The sequence below is a fragment of the Gekko japonicus genome, unplaced genomic scaffold, assembly GCF_001447785.1.
Source record: "Gekko japonicus isolate JY-2015 unplaced genomic scaffold, Gekko_japonicus_V1.1 scaffold135, whole genome shotgun sequence".
Taxonomy (NCBI): domain Eukaryota; kingdom Metazoa; phylum Chordata; class Lepidosauria; order Squamata; family Gekkonidae; genus Gekko; species Gekko japonicus.
The window spans coordinates 2,593,230-2,614,668 of record NW_015175359.1 but is presented as its reverse complement, the minus strand read 5'-3'; the positions used below and the strand labels follow the sequence as shown (position 1 = coordinate 2,614,668).

Below are 21,439 nucleotides of genomic sequence, written 5' to 3'. Positions count from 1 at the left end.
TTCTGCGTAGTCTACTCCGCTTCATTTATACAAATGTCAGCTATTTCCCTGCTCATATTGTGCTGCAGCTTCATAGTTGTAATTGTCCAAGAAGCACCCGTGTGTCACTTGTAGGAAGGACGCTATACCCATATAAATTGTATTATCGGAGTGATGCTTGGGCTGGCTGCCAATTTCAAATAACTCCTGTTGCAGGTTAATAAATAATGTATACCCTGTTAATAGGTTCTCCCCAATCGGGACAGAGGATGCAATTGCGGCAGTCACCAGAGCCGGATGTGCCCCCTGTTCTGCTGAGTGACTGCTCAGTTTTAAGTGCTTACATTCTGTTTACTTAAAATATTTGGTGCTGATAAATTACAAGCGCTCCTCATTTAGTAAAGACCATAAATCCCTGGCCCGCAGAATAACATCCTTGCAGCACTTAGCTGTGTTTATAAGAGAGTTTGTCCACGTACTCCTCTAAGACTCGCAAATATATCTAACAAACCATGTTCAGATAAAGCTAATGGAATATGACAGGGCCACCTATGAGAGAACATTCATTCTCCTGCCGCTGGCTCAACAGGGGCATCAAAGGGAAGAGGGCGTGTGGGTGCGCCAAGCCCCATTACACACAGACGGTACCAGAGCGATTGCAGTCCTGCGTCTAAATCTTGGCTACGCCTCTAAAGCACTTCTCATTTTGAGAATTTAGCTTTATTATATCTTTTGCTTGGCTTCCAAGGCTTTGCTTTTAGATGGCAGTGACCGTCATCAAAGGTTTCTGTGCTAAATCTTGTCATGACTTCTGAAGGAGGAAGAGCAACGATGCAGGTTTTACTCCTCAATTTCCTGCAGGCCGTTTGTCCGATGTGGAGCCTTTGCTTGTGATTCCCTGGCTGTGCAAAATCTTGATAATGGTGCTTGCCTTTGCGCACATTATGACATGACATTCTTTTTCATCCTCCCCGCCATCCAAGAGCTTACTTGGTTCTGCCCCATCTTATTCTCACAACCATCTACAAGGGAGCTTTGTCTGAGAGATAGTGATTGGTTCCTGGTCATACAGTAAGCTTTACAGCTGAGCAGGTTTTTTCACTAAAATGGCTTAATGGTTCGAGTGTTAGACTGGGATCTAGAAGACCCAGGTTCAAGTTCCCTCTCTGCTGTGAAGCATGGTGTGGTAGTGACCTTCAGCCAGACACTCTCTCTTAGCTTAACCTACCTTGTTGCGAGGATAAAATGGAGGTGGGGTGAATAGTTTATGCTGCCCTGGTTTGAGGCCAGCACTCTTAACCACTACATCATGTTGGCTATGCAGAGGCAAACCCAGGCTTGTACATATGGCAGAGAGATGCAGCCAATCATGCCTTCCCAAGAAGGATTGAATTGGGTTTGTCATGGGAAGATGTAGGCTTAGTGACTGAAGGGACAGAGAATGGGTTGAGGGAAACCCTCATACAAAGCGTGAAGGCAGGACATATGGATGTTGTTGGTGGGAAATGTCATGGAGTGGCAAAGAAGGCAGAATTTTCGTGATTGGATTTGGAATGCCCTTTCAGGTGGTGGTCACAGATCTCCAAATATAGAGCTGTATACCACCTTTCTGTCTTCTGCCTGTCCTTGTGGAGTCAATTCTCTTCCTCAGCTAGAGGAAGCTTAATGTCAACTAGGAACAATCATTTTTCAGATCTGAAATGTCCTTCAGATAACACCTATGCTGGGCTTCCCTGTGGCAGCCCCACTGCTTTTTACCAGAGAGGTGTGCAGCACTGTACAAATCACGTAGTTCAGCCAATGCTTAGCACCAGGCCCATAGCCATGGGGGGCATTTGGGGGCAATGCCCCCCACATGTGAGTGCTGCCCCCCCCCCGGACAAGAAATTAAAGAAATTAAAAATATTTAAGAAATGTTAAGATGCATGTGGGATTTCCAAATCACCCCGGGTACGGCCAGGGAAGCTTCAGTCTCATTTTGTTTTCTGGCCAGAAATTAAATAGTTTTATTTAAGAAATACAAATAAAATAAAATAAAATTGCAACAAAAATAATAATTGCAAAATGCAAAAGAGAGCTGTCGGAGATGCAAGAGGAGCAGCAGGTGCAGCAGGGGCACCCCCTTGGATTTCCCTGCACCCCAACAAACAAAATTTGGGGGCTATGTCCCTCTGTGGCAGACTTGCAAAAGTGTAGCTGTGGCCTCAGAAGCGAAAGTTGGATACTGGGAGGTCTTGGCTCCCAAAGCCAGTTTGGTGTAGTGGTTAAGTGCGCGGACTCTAATCTGGGAGAACCGGGTTTGATTCTCCACTCCTCCACTTGCACCTGCTGATGTGATCTTGGGTCAGTCACAAGCTCTGGCACAGCTGTCCTTGAAAAAGAGCAGTTTGTGTCAGAGTTCTCTCAGCCCCACCCACCTCACAGGGTGTCTGTTGTGGGGAGGGAAGGGAAAGGAGTTTGTAAGCCGCTCTGAGACTCCGAGTGAAGGGCGGGGTATAAATCCAATCTCCTCCTCCTCCTCCTCCTCCTCCTCCTTCTTCTGTAATCAAGACTGTGTGTTCCTGCAAATTGGATTGGGCAACTGACTGCTTCTGAGCATGTGTGGAGAATAACCATAGCCAGAATATACCAGGGCTTTGAGGCCAGGACTAAGCGCTTCTTTCATATGTGCTAATTGTTTCCTTTGCCCCTTGCAGGAATTTCAAAGAAGAATTTAGGGTCTGGTTCACATGTTTATGTTTGGTTTTCACGTTATAAAGTCAGTGCTTATTAACTCTTTCCATTGACTTCAATGTATTGAACCTGTCTTGTAAATGAATGTTCTGGCACAGTGCCTTATCTTCTCTTGGAAAGATTTTCCGGATTGTGCTGACCTTGTGGTCTGGGGGAGTACTGGAGCCCTTCACAAAACCCGGATTTAAAATTGTATGAAAAGATACGGCTGGTTGACATACCATGTAAAACAGGCAAGCAAACAGGTTATCTGAGTGTGTTCTTAGTTACACCAGTGTGTTTAATGCTGTATAATATGCTGGAATAAACACAAATGAAATTAGAAATGATTTTAGTTAAGCTAGTTAAATCTCAAAAAAAGAATACTAATGTGATTTCATAGTCAAATCTATTGACACACACAAGTCAAACTTGGAGTCTGTGGCTCTCCCAACAGTAGTTAAATCGATATTACTGTACTTGTGAGTCAAGGCATAAAACTTAAGAGCATAAACAGTCATGCGAGTGCTAGTTTATATGCATAGGGCTAAATTGCAGCTGTGGGAGGACACACATGCATCTCTATGAAATGTTGACAATCAGTATCTTAAACTAATCTTAGAAGTCATCCTGCCATGCAACAGCAGATTGCTCCCCCCCCATCTTACGAGCTAATGCAATATTTAATGTTTTGAGAATGTTATCGTAGGTTTTGCACTGACTTATATAACACTGCACTTCATTTGCAGTCTGTGGACGGGTTTGAACTCCAGCTGGGGAGGGCCTCTGTGTCGTTTGTAGTCTAAAACACAGCTGGAGTGTGAAAACATTGATTCCACTGGGTACAAATCTGCATCTGTGGATGAAAGTCTCTTGTTGGCAGACTGCAGCGGCCTGCATTTACAAGTGCCTCCTTTGCCGTGTCTTCAGTGAGTGGATGAGTCTCTTTGCACATGGACTCTCTCACTAACCCTTTGAAACAATTGCAGTAAAGAATGTCAGGGGAGGGGAGGGAAGAGCTCCACGACCAAACTGCTGATGCTTCATGTGATGCAATTTAGCCCCAGTCAGAAATAACCTCATGCTAAATATATTAACCCAGGTTTTCTCTCAGAGAGGAATGGAATAGTATCTTAAATGCTTCTCTCCCTAAGCTTGTGTGTGGGAGACCCAGGTTCAGATTCTTGCTTGCTGTGAAACTCTTCAAGTGACCTTGGGCCAGTCATACATGGCTCTCCCATCTCACAGGGTTGTTGTAAGGATTGCATACAGAGAACAGTGTCTACAGCCCTTACATCCTTGGAGGAAGAATGTGGTAGAATGTGATGATTAAAGAGTGCCAGGCTGTGAACAAAGAGGCAGGGAGCAGCATGCTTACAAACTGAATTGTACCCTTGTGTGAACAAAGGAAGTCCTGCTTTGGGGCAGACACCTGAGCTGGCAACAGTAGCCCTGAGAGGTCTGCTGCACAGGGTACTGGGATGTTGCCCTAGGTAGGCTTCACTGAAATGAATGGGAGATGTGCCAGAGCCCACGTTTCAGTGAGGGCTCGCAGTGGTTCAGCTTACTGCTTGATTTTGCTGAAAATATATTTGTGTGGCATCAACAATATATCTAGGGCTTGGCGTGGGTATAGTGGAGCTTCAGAACTGCTTGCTTGTTAGAGAGTCCAAGTAGTTACAACCTAGACCTGGGATGCGTTGACTTTGCCATATCCTCCCTCCACTCTGTTGTCTAACCCCCCACCCCACCCCATCTAATGTATACTGAAAACTCCTTGGGGCAGGGAGCTGACTTTTGCATACGGTGTTCTGCAAAGTATTGCATAATGGGATTTCTAGCCTTGTAAAGCAGGTGACACATGATATCCGAAACATGCCTGTCTTTGAACTGCATGGTCTAATTTCTCAGGATAACTGTGAGTCTGTGTATTTGTCTATGAGCCCTGGCAGTTAGTGGAAGCAGAAATCTCCACTCCTTGAAACAAGAAGTAGCCACAAGAGGGCAGTGTGGGATAACAGCTGGAGAATGAATAGTGTTGAAGAAGAGCAGTCTCTGCCATGTGTGAACATTAATATTGATGCTGATGTTGCGCAGGTGATCCTAAAAATGAGAGAGTCTGACAGGTTGGGAGGAGAGATTTTCTGCCTTCAGGCTTTAGAAGAAGGGCCATATGTCCCTGAGTGTTGCCTGTCCAAGTGTTGTTTGCTTTTGCATCTGATGAAGTGGGCTGTAGTCTGAGAGTTGATGCTTTAATAATTAAATAATCTGATAGTATTTGGGTGCAGTTGGGCTCTTTGCTTTTTTGCAGCAGTAGACTAATGTGACTACCTATCTGGAAGTTTGCTTTAGAGAGTCTCCTCGTTGCTGTTACCTTCTTACTTCAGATTGTTTTTTTAAAGCAAAGCCTTGTTTTAATAAGAGTTGCATCCATGAGTCAATGATTTTCCATGTTCTTTTTGTTGCAATGGAATGTCCACACAGTAGTTGTCCCGGTGCTTTCCTGGCCACCAGACCTGCCATTCCCCCTACAGAGATATGTCAGTTTCCAATTTTAAGCCATAGTGATAGGTCAATTAAGTTTGATAATGAATATATCCCTATAATTTGAAATTGGTAATTGGCGTATTGCTTTAGCTCGATGCTGTATCAGTATGTCAAGTATGCTTTTAAACCCCCCCCCCCCAAAGTCTTCTGGTGGGCAAGAGGGGTAGAAATGGCCAATAACGGATGCCAAGGCAAGGAAAATGGTACAGATGTGGATGGGACCTGCAAAAAATGCACACCTTTCCATCCATAGAGAATGCAAAGGTTCTTTAACCTATCTTTCCCAAATCACAGCAAAGTGGGGTAGAATGATTAGAGGGCGTCATGTGGTGGCTCCAAAAAAACTCACTCCAGTTTAGAAACGAAATTGGACCGAACTTCAGTGTGGAAGCAGCTAAAATTAAGGCTGATAACAGAGCCACCTAGTTGGGCTGCTTGTATGTATCGAGCATCTATGTTGTATACTTAATTGAAATAAATGCTGCAATCAAAGGGTATTTTTACCAAGGCGACTTCAGTGTCACCCGCCAATCTAACATGGAGCAAAGGAGGTGAAGTTAGTCTTATGTAGCTTTTCGCTGGTTTAATAATTTCTGAAGGAGGCTAGTACCTTTCTTTTTAAATGGGAAGAAATGTTCTGTGAGTATTTGGGGTGCAAGTATATCTGGTTACCTGGATGTTTGTGGAAAGGTTTTTAATGGAGAATGACATGAACTTGGCAGAGCAAATGTTGCATTTCAAAAATTACATAGCAAGTAATGAGCTTGTTTTAGATGAGCCAGCATGGTTCACTTCTCCTGTATAAATATCCTCCCCCCATAAACACAGTGTTCAAAGAAATGTACATGAAAGCCATCCTCCAGTATATACACTGTAGGGGAATGTTACCTGTTTGTGTGACTCTTTGTCCTCAGAGTAGCATACTCAGGGGTCATTTCGTAGAAAAAGAGCTAGGGGAACTCATTAGCATAACTCATTAGCATATGCCACACCCCCTGACATCAGGGGCCCGGCGGTCGACCTGCAAGGCCAGCGGGAGTGTGAGGAAGCCCCGCCAAGGCCCTCCCTGGCCCCAGGCAGGCAGGGGTGGAGAGAGGTGGGGAGGAAGCAACTTACCCTCCCTCTTCTCCTGCCTCCTCCTGGCTGAATGAGGGCTGGAAGCGGGGTGGCCGGAAGCAGGGGGCGGGGCTTCGTCATGTGCCCCGCCCCCTGCACCTCACCCGGGGGAACTGCGTTCCCCCGCGTTCCCCCCCCCCCGAAATGACCTCTGAGCATACTGGTCATGTTGCCCTTGCCTTCTCAATATCTCTGTTAGCACTTTCCCCCCATAAATGACTCTGCTGTTCTCCCTTGCTGTCCTTTGCCCTGAGAACACCTATGTGGTGCCTCCTTTCTTTCTTGAGCAATGGCCAGCTTTTCCATGGAGGGAAAACATAAGGAAAGCAAACAAAAATGCAAAAAGTACATCCTCACAGCTGGAGCATAGTATGAAAATGCTGAGGTGTCTCATCTAAATTTGTTGGTGCATCTAAGGATGGTTGCTATAATACAGACTAGGAGGCACTTACCTTTTTTGAATGGGACCACCACTGGTGATTCTTGACTAAAAGGGGCCGGATTTGTTAATGAATTCCAATTCTTCAGATTCTTATTCCGCCTGTTCTTTCTTTGTTTTAGCCCAATGGTATTAATGATTGCATGTGAAAATAATTCAAGGAAATAGTATGAAACATCCTGGAGTTCCTTGAGATGATATCATCCAAACATTCATAGTGCAAGCTAGTTTTTTACCAATCCGCTTTCACACTTACTTTGTTTTTACTTTTTCTGACTGAATAGCAAAGCCATGTACAAACATGAAAATACCTAGATTTGAGAACTGGATGTTGCAAGTTGATGTACTTCTGTTTCTGTATTGCAGGTGAAATGGAAAGGAAAAGACTTATTTGATCTGGTATGTAGGACGTTAGGCCTCCGTGAGACTTGGTTCTTCGGTCTGCAGTACATGATCAAGGACACTATGGCCTGGCTCAAAATGGACAAGAAGGTAGGAATGTATCTTTCCCTTCAGGAAATGTGTGTAAGCAGAGGGAGGTCACGAATGACTACCAATGGTCCAGCAGGTGATCTGAGAACACCCAGTAATGTATCATTGTAAAGTTAAGTGATGCAAAGCTGCTCAGTGCCTAAATAGGAGTTTTCAGAGAGCCACAAGCAAGCTGGGCTGAGCATTTCCTGAAAGAGCAGGATCTAACAGAGTATCTGAATCTGCAAAATAAATAAATCTTTGAAATGCATTGTTTGGCAGATCCAGGATCACCTTTGGAGAGGATGTAGGATTCAAGTGAAACCCCTTAATCTTCGAACTACATCAGTTTTGCAGGACCATATTCTTACTGGGCTCTAAAACCCTGGACTAATCATAAAAGGCTGTTCTGCAGCATTAGTACTGTTCTAGTGTTAATGTAATTAACAGTGTAATGACTAGTGCTGCATCTTTAGGACCCAGTGTTCTAATTTTTTTCATTTTGGTGGGTTTAGTCTTTCACTCCCTGCTCTACTTAAGCTTTCCCTAATTTGAATATTCCAGTTTCTGCTTTGTACACATTACTTAGATTTATTGGTAGGGTTGCTTTATACATCTCTTCAGGTTTTGAATATTTAGTTCATATAAATTGTCTCATGACACTGTACCTTCATCAGAAACAAAACATACTGGCACTGGAGTTCAAGCTGCCTAAGCCAAGACTGATACACTTATTTGGGTCATTCTGTGTGGCTGTTGGTATGAGTTTAGAATCTTAAAATGTTATTTTTGCATATAATAAAGGTACGTCTTCTCATGTGCTGCAGTACCTGAATAAATCCAAGCAGCTGCTGTGAAATGGCAGCCTGTCTTGCTATTTATGTTTAAAACAGTGCATCACAAATGACCTTTTCCCCCTCCCTTTCCCCTCCTTTGAATAAAGGGTGGTCACTGATTTTCGCTGTTTTCAAATCCTTTATGATACAATTAAATTTCCATTCCATTAATACTGATACTGGAGCAGTGCTCTCACTTCAAATGTTAACATTTGTGCATTCTTAAACTTGGTGTAACCTGAATTTCCAGTTAATCAAGTTACAAGAAGTAGACTGAATTATTTTAGGTAATTATTAGCTGTATGATTTTCATTGCAGTCCTAAGCAGAGTTATACCCCTGACTTCAGTGGACCTTGAGGGGTGTAACTCTACCTAGGCTTGCACTGTTAGAATTTTATTTTGCCTTTGTGTGTGTGTGTGTGTCCAAGCCTGGAAGTCATGGCGACCTCTGGCGACTCCTACTGGGGCATGGAGGATGTTCAGGGAAGTGTCTTGATAGCCTGCCTCTGCCTCCCGGCCCTGGTATTCTCTGGAGGTCTCCCATCCAAATACTTGCCAGGGCCGGCCCTGCTTAGTTTCTGAGATCTGACAAGACTGGGCTTGCCTGGGCTAGCCAGGTCAGGGCCACTGTCACAATTTTAAATGTTTTATCATACTTTTCCAAATATAAAGAGCTACGAAAGAATTAGCTGTTAACTTTTATCTATGATGCAGTTTCTCCAGTACCCATGCAGCCAAGTTATATGCATTTTATTTAGAAGTAAATCCTAAATTCACTAGAATGTTTAGTAAAACTGCTTAGGACTGTTTTTTTTTAGCAAATTTGTAATAATTGGCCAAAAAGGTGGCTGTTAGTTGCTTGTAGCTAAAGTGTAACTTTTCCAAAGTGATTTCAACCGGGTGTCCATGTTGATCTGCAGTAAAAGAGCAAGAGTGGAGTCTAACAGCACCTTAAAGAAAAACAAGATTTCCAGGGTGTAAGTGTTGACTCTTAAAAGCATATACCCTGGAAATCTGGTTGGTCTTTAAGGTGCTATTCGACTCAGATCTTGCTCTTTTGCAAAGTAGACTGCTTAAATACCCAGGCTTACTTGGCATATCCAGGTTGCACGCCACCCTGGTTAATTGTAGAATTTGCAAGGATTTATCCAGTTCTGAGCAGTTGTAGTCTGACGTCGTCTTGGTGCCGAGCATCTATTACTGTATTAGAGAGTTCATTCTCGTTTTGCATGACGTGTTTGCATTGCTCATTGAGACTTCCAGGTGCCTGTTCCAAAATCCCCTGAAGTCAGCCGTGTGTTGCTAAGCACTGCACGTGGTGTATTGGTAACCCAGGGCTCTAGTCTACGCTGCTGTTTTCTAACTTAGTGGGACTTCCATATCTGAAACTGTAAGCATGACGAACAAGACTCTGAGGTGAAAGTGAGGCACTTTAAATATTGTCTAAAATGGTTTCTAATGCGATGAACTTCCAGACTATTAACCCTTTTCTTAGAGAGATAGTAAAAAAGAAAAAAATACTGCACAAAATTTTCAGAAATCAGTAGAAGGCACACAGAATGGAAACCAAGCCTGTACTTGCACTGACAGAGCAGACTAGCAAATCTAACATCTGCTGGGTTTTGAAATATTTCTTGAAGAGAACCAAATCAGGTCTAAAAAGAAAAAAAAGTACTTCCAAATCTTGGCTTCCATTCAGTGATCTTCACAGCTGAATAGTTTCCAGATAACATTGGTCTGTTGTTCAGCCTAAGGGCTAACTAGATGTCACTGGGGCAGTCCTGTGTGTTAGAACACAGATCTGTAGCGTGGCTGCAGGGACCATTGGAAGTGTCCGAGGTAGGGCTGCCAAGCCGCGGCGGGGGATCCGTGCGTCTTCACAGGATCCCTGCTACGGGGGACAGCGATACGCATTGCACCGCTGTCGCCAGGATGTGACGCTACGCGTCGCTCTGGCAACGGGGCTGTTTGGAGTCCCATTGACAGAGCGACGCATAGTGTCACATCCTGGCGGCGGCGGTGCAACGTGTATCGCTGTCTCCCGCGGCAGGGATCCTGTGAAGATGCACGGATCCCCTGCCGCGGCTTGGCAGCCCTAGTCCGAGGGCGGCAGGAAGGACAGAGGAGCTGAACCCTCCCCACCCCCTTGTGCCCTCACAGTTCCTCTTCTGCTGTCTTTCTCCTTGCTGGTTTAGGTTCAGCACTCCTGTTCTCTACTTTAAATCACATCCTACTTTACAGCTAGGGGTACAGCTGGTGGTACAGCCCACCTTCTAAAATACAGGGAGTGCCGTCATCATGTCTGATTGGCCCCAAAGACTTCTGAGCAAGAGCTGTGTGTATTCAAGAGTGTTAGAAGAGCCAAACTCAGATACAGCAGGGCAGAAAGATACTCAGTCCGTGGCTGCAGGCACAGGGCACAGCATACCAGGTAGCGTGGCATACCAGGCAGAATGGTGTTCTGTTGCCTTTGCATGACTGTGGTCGGTCACGGAGAAGAGCAGTATCTAAACTATAAGAGAGGAAACTTGTATGGTTTCAGAAAGGTTAAATAGAGCTCTAATCCTGCAGGTTCTGGACCATGATGTTCCAAAGGAGGAGCCCGTCACTTTTCACTTCCTAGCCAAATTTTATCCAGAGAATGCTGAAGAGGAGCTTGTACAGGAGATCACTCAGCACTTATTCTTCCTTCAGGTAAGTGGCTTTGTAGGGGAGTCTGGGGGCTTGGCGAGCCCTGTGGAAAGTAAACTAGCAGGAGAAATGCATTTGAGGTAGTAAAGACGTTTATAATTTTCAGTCCTATCAAGGAAACTGCTGTTGGATTTGCTGAACACGTCAGGTGACTTTGAAGGTTTCATTATGTGAACCTTGGTGCCTATGTAGCCAGAAGAACCTGATTGCCAGAAGAGTCTATAAAGGCCATGGATTGGATCCTACACATCCTTTCCACCAATAGAGAAAGACTTTATCTCATCAGAAAAAACATCATTCACATGTGAAGCAGCTCTCCAGGGTCTCAGGAGGAAGTCCTTCATATCGCCTACTGCCTGGTTCTTTCTAACTGGAGATGCCAGAAATTGAACCTGGGACCTTCTGCAGGCCAAGCAGAGGCTGTGTTCCACTTGAAGAACTCTTTCGCCATTGAAGGAAAACTTAGCAGAAGAGAATCATAGGATCCAACTTAGTGGAAGGGAGTCACAGAATCCAATCCTACGTCTCTCCCTCAATATCTGGGATCCAACGTATGTATTAACCTGATCCATACCCAACCCATGCTGATTACAAGGACGGTCTGAAGATGGGACACTTTTATACTTAACTCTCAAAGTGGAGCAAAAGTTTACCTCATCAACAGAAGCCAGCATTCCAGCACAGAGCAGGTCAAGCTGCCCCGAGGGTGCAGTGTGGAGCTGCAGGGGTTCCTTTGCTTTTTCGGGCATGGATTTGGAAGAGGGAGTGTTTCTGGTGACGGCCAAGGCCAAAAATGAACATACCTCATTTACTAGTGCATGAAAAAATAGTCCAGGAGATAATCCAGAAGATTTACAGGTATGCACTCTCAAAAGTCTTTGCAGTGGTCTTATTTAAGTGTTTTACCCCACTTTTCTCCCACACTGAGGACTCAAAGTGGCCTACAAAATGAAATGCACATAAAAAAGAACACTTTGATCAAAAATATACAACACGACAGGCTGCAGATGCAGTCTTACGGCAGGTGAGAAGTCATCAGGACATTGCAGGTTGGTGCTGGTTCCACCGGTACAAGGGTCACGGGATGCAAGCCGCAGGACTGAAGAGCCCAGGCTTTGGTTTTATATATGACTACGGCAGCGAGACCACTATATACGCAAAAATGGAAGAGTCCGACAATGCCTACAATAGAAGAATGGTTGGAGAAGATGTTGGAACTCGCAACAGTGGCCAAATTTACAGCATTGATTAAGGAAAAGACAGTTTGTTCATTAATGATTGGAAAACCCCTTATTGATTTTTGCACAAAATAATGATTTGTGGGTTTTTTGGAATAAGAAACGTCGATAATACAGAAAAGAGAGCTCTTTACTGTATGTATAGAGAAAATTAAGTAATCAAGCCTACATTTGTCATAGAGAAAATCAAAAGCCTCTTTTCTTTTAATGTTATTATACTTATATATGGTTTTTCCCCTTTTTTTTCCTTTTGTAATCTGTATGGTGTATATCGGTTATGTTTTGTTAACTATTTGTCTTCTTTTCCCCCTCAATAATAAAAAATTTGAAACAAACAAAAAAGACTGAAGAACCCATTCACATACCTGCAGAAAGATGAGGGTTGTCTGCTTAGCCTAGGTCTTACTTAGCTTGTCCTTGAGCCTTTAGATACCAGAGTTATTCCAAAAAAGGGAGCAGCTGGCAGCCCAAACTATTTTCATTGCAGGTGCAGGGATAGTTCTAACTAGTCTTGAGATAGTCTAAAAAATGTGATCAGGGCTCAAACTCTTAATCGGGAATGACTGAGTACAGCTGTCTAAGATGGAGCTGAAGTGAAATTTGGGGACTTCAGTATTAAATGCAGGATGTTACAACTTGATTTTTTAAAAAGGCACAGGAGCCAGTAAATCTGAATTGACGGTTCTCTTGGCACCCTTCAGGAATATTTTTTGTTGTGCTTATTGGATAAGGATTTTTATTTTTGACTTTGCAAGTAGCATTTGCTTGCTCTCCTTGTAATCTACTTTTATGGGTGATGACGGAATCCTGGGCCCTGAAGTCTGCAAATGTAAGAATTGTAATTGAAAATTAACAGGCAGGCCTCTGTGGATGTCTGTTATGAACCAGTTCTGGATGTCTGCTGGGGCTGCCATGCTTAGCAGTGTTTTCTCTGCTTGATTGTTTTGTTCAGGTAAAGAAGCAGATCTTAGATGAGAAGATCTATTGTCCACCTGAGGCATCTGTTCTCCTTGCCTCCTATGCAGTTCAAGCTAAGGTAAGTGCAGGTACTTTTGGACTTTTTGCTCTTCCCTTTCTGGGTTAGATTCCAGCCTTTACCTCTCAAGTGAGACGCCCTGGTACATGCTTTGATGGCTTTGTCCCCACGGAAAACGATGGCAGAAGCAACAGTGTGATGTTGTCATTTTCCATGGATCTGCCTACTCCTTTTCAGCTTCTGATCCAGAAGACACACATTGTTTGCTCCTGAACTGAAGCTTCCAGACTCTGAAAACATTGAGTCCCGGGAGGTTTCCATTTTTTGCAGGAACCCCCCCCCCCCAATCTATTAATGGTTTTTGAAGACCATTGAATAAATTTGAGGGGATACAGCTTCAGAATAAAAGAAAATATGATAGAAGAAGTGCAGTGGGGTCCTCAGGTTGTTGCCTGGCATTATTCATGACAAGCTGTTCTACATTAATTGGCTGAATTTCAGCCTGCATTTTCAATGAAGCCTTTGGCTGAGGACAAATTGCTCATCTGTGGCGTGGTGCGTTTGTGATCGTACTCAAACCTTTGCCTTGTGCCATCTTGTGGAATGAGCTTTGTCACCGGTGTGATGTGAGTTCGCCCTTGTCTCTCCTGACGACTTCTTTGATTGCAATCATACAGGGAGTGATGATGGATTTCTTCATTGCCTCCTTAATGTTCACAGCTCCTCCGTTTGCTGACAGCTCTGTACCTTGCTGCCTTGCGTCATCTCTTTGTTCAGACAAAAAAGGCACTACTGGTGGCGGTGTAGTTATGTAGTGAAATGATGTTCTAGATGCACAAATATTGATAAATGGTTATTTTTAACAAGCCATATTCTTTGTGGTCCTTGTAAGTGATGACTAATGCACCTTATCTTTTACCTTAAAATTAAATGCTATGATGTTGTGTAGTGAGCTTGCTGGCTGGGCAGATGAATCTCTTAATAAGTGTTTACGAAAGAGTGTATTGTATTGAACACCCACTGGCCGTCTTGCTATTAGACTGCATGGGTGAGCATTTGTCTTGTGGTTTTGCTATTCCTGCATTATGTTCTCAAGCAGGAGGTGTCTAGAACAACCTTAATTGGCAAAAAAACAGCTTTGCATAGCAGACTATACCCACTTTTACCTGTTGAGCTCAGAAACTGTTGTTATGGTGCTTCATATGATGTTTTTCTTGCTAGTAAGCTCTTGCCCATTATTGACTGGCCACATGCTTGGCAATATAATATTATCTCACGTTTAATTGGGAAACTGGATATAGGGATCATTTTCAGGGTTCATTAAGTCTAGCTGCCTGCTTGCCGGCGACAGGCACCTCTGCCTTATGTACAAAGATCCTCTTCCTGTCCTGGTGATTCCCACACAAGTCCAATGCAAAGGAGAGAAACTACCTGGAGGGTTCCATGGCGGTCATAAATAATGACTAGTTTGCAAACCAAAAGATTAAAAAAACCCAGTAATGACAATTAATAGAAATAATTATTTAAGTAAAGTACAAAATCCGAATAGGCAGATCTCAAGGTGATTAATGATGGAGTATCAAGGTTTGAATATTGGATTATGTTAATAATCCTCCTTAATCTTTGACCTACCAGCATTTCTCGGGTTATATTTAAGAACTCAAGGGCAGGGAAGGGGGTTTCTTCTCTTCTTCTTTGTTGCTTTATTATTATTTATTTATTTCATTCCATTTATATCCCGCCCTCCCCGCACGCAGGCTCAGGGCGGTTTACAAGGCACAAAGTGCAATAAAAACAAACAGATTAAAACAACTGAAGCTAAAAATTCACAACTAACAGGATACATGAAAGACTGAAATTACGCACTCCCCATTGCTTATCAGGAGGAGGTCAGAAGATCAAAGGGGGGGGGGACGCCATGGGATGCGATGTTCCAGTTACTCCATCGGCCCAACCTGGCCGGCGGTCCTGCTCCGCAGTTACGCGGTGGTGGTAGTGGTGGCGGCGGCTCCACTTGGTTAAGTGTTACTGAAAAACATGTGTTTTGGCATAAAATATAAAATGAGAAGATGTCTTGCTGGATGAAGAAATCAAAATACACAGAAATTTGAATTAGCTGATCAGGCTACTTGAGAACATCTATGAACCCCTGGCCACCCATATATAAAGAATGAGGTGGTATCATGATAACTTCTGGATTTAGGCCTGGGGGGTGGAGGGTAGGAAGAACTATAGTCTCATTTTGGAAAGTAATCACCTAGCAGTTCTGAGAGTGACATCTTTCTTCCTATGCTGGGCATGGCAGGCTTAACATAAAATTTTTAATCCCTAGGGCTCAGCCATGAAGCATAGGGTTGCCAGGTCCCCTCGCCGCTCCGGTGGGGGGGGGTTGGGGGGCATTCTGGGTGTGGGAGGGGACCATGTGGCTCTTTAAATCTAGCAGGAGGGAGGTAGAGGTCATGGGTGACCCTCCCTACTGCTAGATTTAAAGGGCCCTCCAGCTGGTCAGCAGGCCACGTTGTCCCCACCGATCAGCTGAAGCCCTTTAAATCTGGCAAGAGGGGAGGGAGGGAGAGGATTGGCCAGGTGGGTAGTCACTCTTGGGGGTGAGGCTTCCCTGTCGGCCAGCTGGCCAGGGGTGGATTGAAGCTCCCAGAAGTGGGGAACCCCCGCCTGGACCTGGGGGCTGGCAACCCTAATGAAGCACGAGGCATACGCTTTTATCATCAACAGATCTGCCCTTAGGTTAATCAGAAAAACAAGTTAGTTAACTGTTATTTGTGAAACAATGAAATTGACTTTAAAATGTTTGCAGTAAGCTATATAACTTACCAGGTGATGTTTCAATAAATGCAAGCAATTAATGGAACTTGTGTTTGGTTTTTATCCTGAACTCCATGTTACAAAAAAAAAATGATACTGAAACAGAAGTTAAGCAACAGCAACTCTTAAACAAGCAAAAATCTATGTTAAGTGGCATTCACTTTCAATCTTCCTGGCTTACATACCTTTGTTAGATGACAAATAAGAGCAACTCCGCTCTGCTGTAGTGCCCCGTCTAGCAGGACTCATTCCCGGTCCTGTTAACAAATGATGCCATAATGAAATAATAAAGGTTTTGCCACCTTTGCAGCAGCATTCTTAGCTTCAGGAAATATTTGATAACTTCTGGGGGAAAAGGAATATTTTAAAATATTTAATTGTGTTCAAATAATAGGAAACCAGCTAACTACTCATTTGAGAGATGTGCTTACTTTACCTGGGATAAATTTGTCTCAGGGCATAGAATTCTATTGCAGTGCCTGAAATCATCTAATCCTCAGCAGAGTAGAAGTACATCTTTAATAATGGTAATAAAAATAATGTAGTACTGTTGGGGTATTCGGCGCTTTACAGAATAACCAAAGTGAAAAATGGGTCCTAGTCCCAAGGAGCCTACATTCTAGAGGGAGGGAGTGGGAAGGAAGGGATAAAGGCAAGCTGGGAAGTATAATAATGAATCCAGTTGAGTTGAGTGCGAGATCCAAAGGGGTAAGTCAAATGGGTATTCAGAGAAGATAGTTTTTGAGCAATGTACACTGTGTATTTTGCAAATTCTCTGCCGTCCTGGCCATTTCCCGACATTGTGCATATGTTGGTTTTAAAAAACAAACAAACAATCAAGGCCCTTTCTCACAGCAATAAACATGCAAAAGGATTTTTCTGAAAAACGTGAGTCATTGCTTGTTCTAGATAGTGCTTGTTGTAGGCTCTTGGATTTTATACCACTCTAATTCCTGCCAATGCTTTTTCCCTCCGTATTTGTTATTTCCAAAGCTAATAACACTTTGGTACCTTGAATATAAATGCAAACAAAATTTATGTGGTACAACGAAAACTGGTGTCTGGTTGATAGAGAAACAATCTACAAGTATAAACAGAAACATGAATCAGTGTTCGTTCAAGAAGAACCATTTTCCTGACACCTACAAAGATCTAATTGAATTGAAAAGCTCTGTGTATGGTTTTTCTTTTATGTCAAATTATTTGAACCAGCATCTCTTGAAATATTTATGCTATTCTTGGTGGGGGGTTTTAGGGGGGGAATAGCTTGTTTAATTTTTCATCCTGGCTTATTCTTGGTAAATCACAAACTCATAAGTAAGGATGACAACTGATTAAAGATTTTTTTAAAAAATGGTTTGGCTTTTCACCTGTCGATTAAATTCAGATTCATTTATTGTAAAACCTTGACATATGTGCTTTTTTGAAGTTCTTGAAGGAAGGTAGTAATTTCTCTTAGTAATCAAATGAAACTACCAAAAACCCTAGAAGGAGCAGCTGATTTTAGATTTCTTTTTGCTAAATTTAGAACCATAAGGTATAGAATTACACCGCTGCAGTAATAAACAAGTTCAAGGCCCACCAGTATTGCAATCCCAGTCAATATGCAGTAACCTTTACGTTGCGTGCAGTTTTCATTGCTAGAAGAGAAGGCATAATAGTTCCATTTTAGGACTGGACAGGAGGGGAGAAATTATCTTTCATAGCTTTATTCTTTATCAAATTTGGCATAGGATGGAGAGTGCCAGTAGGTCTCTGTGTTCCGTGCAGCAGAAGTCTTCTCATAAGTCCAGAATCTACTCTGCTTCTCAGGGCTGGTTCATACTGCCAGCAACCCTAACATGAGACCTTTGAAAGAGTACAAGAACAGCTTCCAGAGAGCCAACAATGTAGCTTTGTCACCATTTGTGACAGTTGGCCCCTGGAGGGGGGTTACAGTCACGGTCACTGCTGTTGGAGTTTTTGTAGGCACCAAAAAGACACCGTGGCATCCCGTTCTCAAAAATATGCCTGAGGCTGCTGGATTCCAGCCCCCTCAGACACTCCTGGTGGCCATCGGAAGTGTGAATTCAGTTGCACTGATAAACCTAGAGCAAAAGATTTGATTGCATTGACTAATCTGTTTAAAATGCACCACCTCGCTCACAGCTTCTACTTGAACTAGGTTCTCATTGTGCGATTGATACCAGAAAGCCTAGATTTTTCTGGGGTTGAAATGAAGTTATTTTAACCATCCTTTGCCCAGCCATGTACTTATGACTACAGTTGGGTCCACCAAAAGTATCTGGACTCTTTCTGAAACCTGCAGGAACTGCCACAGGTGCCTGCCTGTCACCTTCTCGGATCATCTTTTGAAGCATTTCTTACACGAATCAGACTCTGAGTCAGATGCTGATTGGGCACTTCCTCTGCATCTGTGCTGGGTCCAAATTTTGCACTTTCCCGCCCTGAAGCCCATCTTGTCTCATATGAGGCATGGGAATGGCTTTACTGCCTAGAGGATATGCATGCAAGTCATGGATGCTGAGCCCTGGCATTTTTACTCCAACTTTAAATAGAGGCTGATTGAGTGATTCCTGACTTCCTGCCTGCACTCTTTTTCATCGTTTGTCTTGCTGAACAATCCCAGACTTCCTCCCGATCTGAGCTGAGTCCTCACTGAGGACACAGAGAAGGAGGATGTTGTGCATGCTGGGATTAATGATGAAAGGAAGCCGTGTCCAGGCTTTCTACCTGGGCAATGTCAGCACGTTGCAAGTCCAAGCCAAAATATTTCCCGCATATATCGCTTGTAAATCATGCAGTCTTGTGTCACCCGCTCCAAGGTGGCCGCTCCATGCCCCTTTGTACTGTGCCTTTTCTGCACATGTTACAGGAGCAGCCAGCCTGAATCCTTAATTTCAAAAGTGATTGTTTTGTTGGGTTTCTTGTTATTTGAAGGGTATCGACGCAAAATGATGGATCAAATGCACTAACGTGAATAATGATTTGGTGCCCTTGCCTGATAACAGTGGTATTTAGTGGACCAATTTAGGTAAAAGAGCTTTTGGCAGCAGGACAGATTGCTGTCTGGAGTATCTCTGACTGCCCATCTAAATCTTACTTGCAAGGGAAGTTGATGGTCAAATGCTTTAACGGGGATGCCGATGAGCGGGACTGGAATGGTTGCCAGCTGCATAAAATATTACTTGGAGGCCAGTTCTTTACAGTCAAGTGTTTGTGCCACATGAAGTACCCTGGTGGTTTTGGCAGCTCACTGGCAAGCCAGGATGGTGAGCAACTGTACTTAATGGTCTCTAGCACGTGGGCCTTTTAGTTGGAATCTGAGACCTGAAGTTCAGTAGCAGAGAGGGCACTGTTCTGTTATCCAGGCAAAGGAAGAAATCCAAGTTCCCAGTAGTTATGCTAATGGCTAATCGAGAGGCTGTGCTGCTTGCCAGTCGCAAGAGCTGATGCTGTGCATCTTTATTCTCTTCCATACTTCAAGAGGGCTTGGAGGGTTGATCACCCACTGTTCAAAGTGGCGTACTAGGCTGAGTCCCAGCTGTGGGCCATGGGGTTCTCTCTATTCAAGCTGAACAGGGCAAATAGAAGCTCTGTTTGGTGGGAGGGGTGAGTTGTCATTTGCACACCAATCAGACCCTTGTCCAGAACCCTAGCTGATGCCTTCTGGCCCTTCCCCTACACATTTGTACAAGTTCAAATTCAGTCACCAGTGTCATCTTTTTTTGGCTAGATCTTTATAATCCTGTAGCTGTTTCTGAAGATTCTGTTTTCAAAAACCAGTAGCTGATAGAGCATTTCCTCAGTTGCATCATATGATGAATGTCTGGATATTAAATGCCTGAGCTTTTTTTTTAAATAAGCATCAAAGTCAATAGATGATGAAATCTCAAGTGTCACAGTGAGGGCTCAGAATGATTGCTAGGACATAGGGTGTCAGGATTTCAGTGCCTGGCCACGTCTCCCCCTATGATTACCAGAAGCAGAAGAAATCATATGCAGCTTAATGTATGTAATTTTAATAGGTTGCAGAATGCATCTTACTGCAGAATTTTAATTGCCTTGGTACAGAAATCCATACTGTTTAGGGACATGCAAGCCCTGGCTTTAAGATTTGGGGTGAAGAAAGTAAAAAAAAAAGGATAAGAAAAATTAAAGGTTGTTGTATTAACCCTGCCATAGTACAAGACAAGAGCTGGAATACTCTGTGTTGTCCTGAATGGGGAGAGAAAAGTTACTTCTGGCCCTTTAAGACACGTACTATGAAAGGGGTCAGCAAGGAGCTTGCGCCTCCTCTGGAAACATCCTGTACCTCTGTAGGAAAGCCTCATCCATGATCTGTGAACTGGTGCAACTTATTGTTAGACTTGTTCCAACTCTAAAGTATTTTTGTGTCTCTGCAGTATGGAGATTACGATCCCACCGTTCACAAGCGGGGCTTCCTGGCCCAAGAGGAGCTGCTTCCCAAGGGGGTAAGAATCTATTTCATTCAGCTGAATGCATCAACAGGTTTTATTTCTGGAGCTTGTTGGACACAGAATTGCCTGTAGGATGACTAAGTAATAGGATTGCCAACTTCCAGGTGAGTTGAGAAGAAGCAAACAACCGTGATGTATTATGCCAAAAAAGTCTCCAAAGACTAGAAATTTCTTATTCCAATATTCAGTTTACTGGAAGCAATTCAAACGCCATCAACACTAACGAACCATGCATATTATATCTCGTTGGTGTCACTATGGGATATTATTAGCATGTTTGCCAAATGGATTAATATTATATAGTTATTTCAACACTACTCACTTTGATAAAGATATACGAAACGAGATATAATATGCATGGTTTGTTGGTGTTGATGGCATCTGAATTGCTTCCAGTAAACTGAATATTGGAATAAGAAATTTCTAGTCTTTGGAGACTTTTTTGGCATAATACATCATGGTTGTTCGCTTCTTCTCAACTTCTATCCCGTGATCTCTCTCTTTGGTTTGCAACTTCAAGGTGAGGCCTGGAGATCTCGCAGAATCATAGCTGATCTCCCAATCTCCAGGTGGGGCATGGAGATCTCGCAGAATTACAACTGATCTCCAAACAATGGAGATCAATTCCCCTGGAGAAAATGTCTGATTTGAAGGGTAAAATCTGTGGCATTATACTCTGCTGAGCTCTCCATAGCAAATTGACGCTCCTTCATCAAACCTATCTTTCCCCAAGCTCCACCCCCAAAATCTTCAGGAATTTCCCAACTTGGAGTTGGCAACTCTAGTAAATAATACTGTAAAATTTGAACTGCTTGTCTCCTAAATGTGCTTTCTAGGTGAGTCTTCAGTTTTGTCAATCTAATTATTTTGTTGGGCTTTGTTCTGGTCCGCAGTTGGTGTCATCTGTCTTTCCACTGCATTTTTGCATAAGTCCAAATTCAGCCACTCTTGTCATTGTTGTGCGGCTTCATGAGGGTTTGGTGACTTGACCACAGTGAGAAATAGGGATAGAAGAGGAATAGTAGGTGCTTTATACCCTGCTTTCCTCTACCTTAAGGAGTTTCAAAGTGACTTACAATCACATTCTCTTCCTCTCCCCAGAACAGGCACCTTGTGACGTAGGTGGGGC

The 21,439-nt window shown here is 43.4% G+C and overlaps 1 protein-coding gene across 5 annotated transcripts in view; it reads left to right on the top strand.

Moving 5' to 3' along the window:
• Window positions 1-21,439, top strand: part of NF2 (neurofibromin 2 (merlin)) — a 99,448-nt gene that overhangs the window by 12,018 nt on the left and 65,991 nt on the right. For all 5 annotated transcript variants that reach the window (XM_015425307.1, XM_015425306.1, XM_015425310.1 and 2 more), the window contains exons 2-5: window positions 7,160-7,285; window positions 10,673-10,795; window positions 12,983-13,066; window positions 20,236-20,304. In XM_015425307.1, the coding sequence (XP_015280793.1) occupies window positions 7,160-7,285; window positions 10,673-10,795; window positions 12,983-13,066; window positions 20,236-20,304 (402 nt within the window). The remainder of the gene's footprint in view (window positions 1-7,159; window positions 7,286-10,672; window positions 10,796-12,982; window positions 13,067-20,235; window positions 20,305-21,439) is intronic.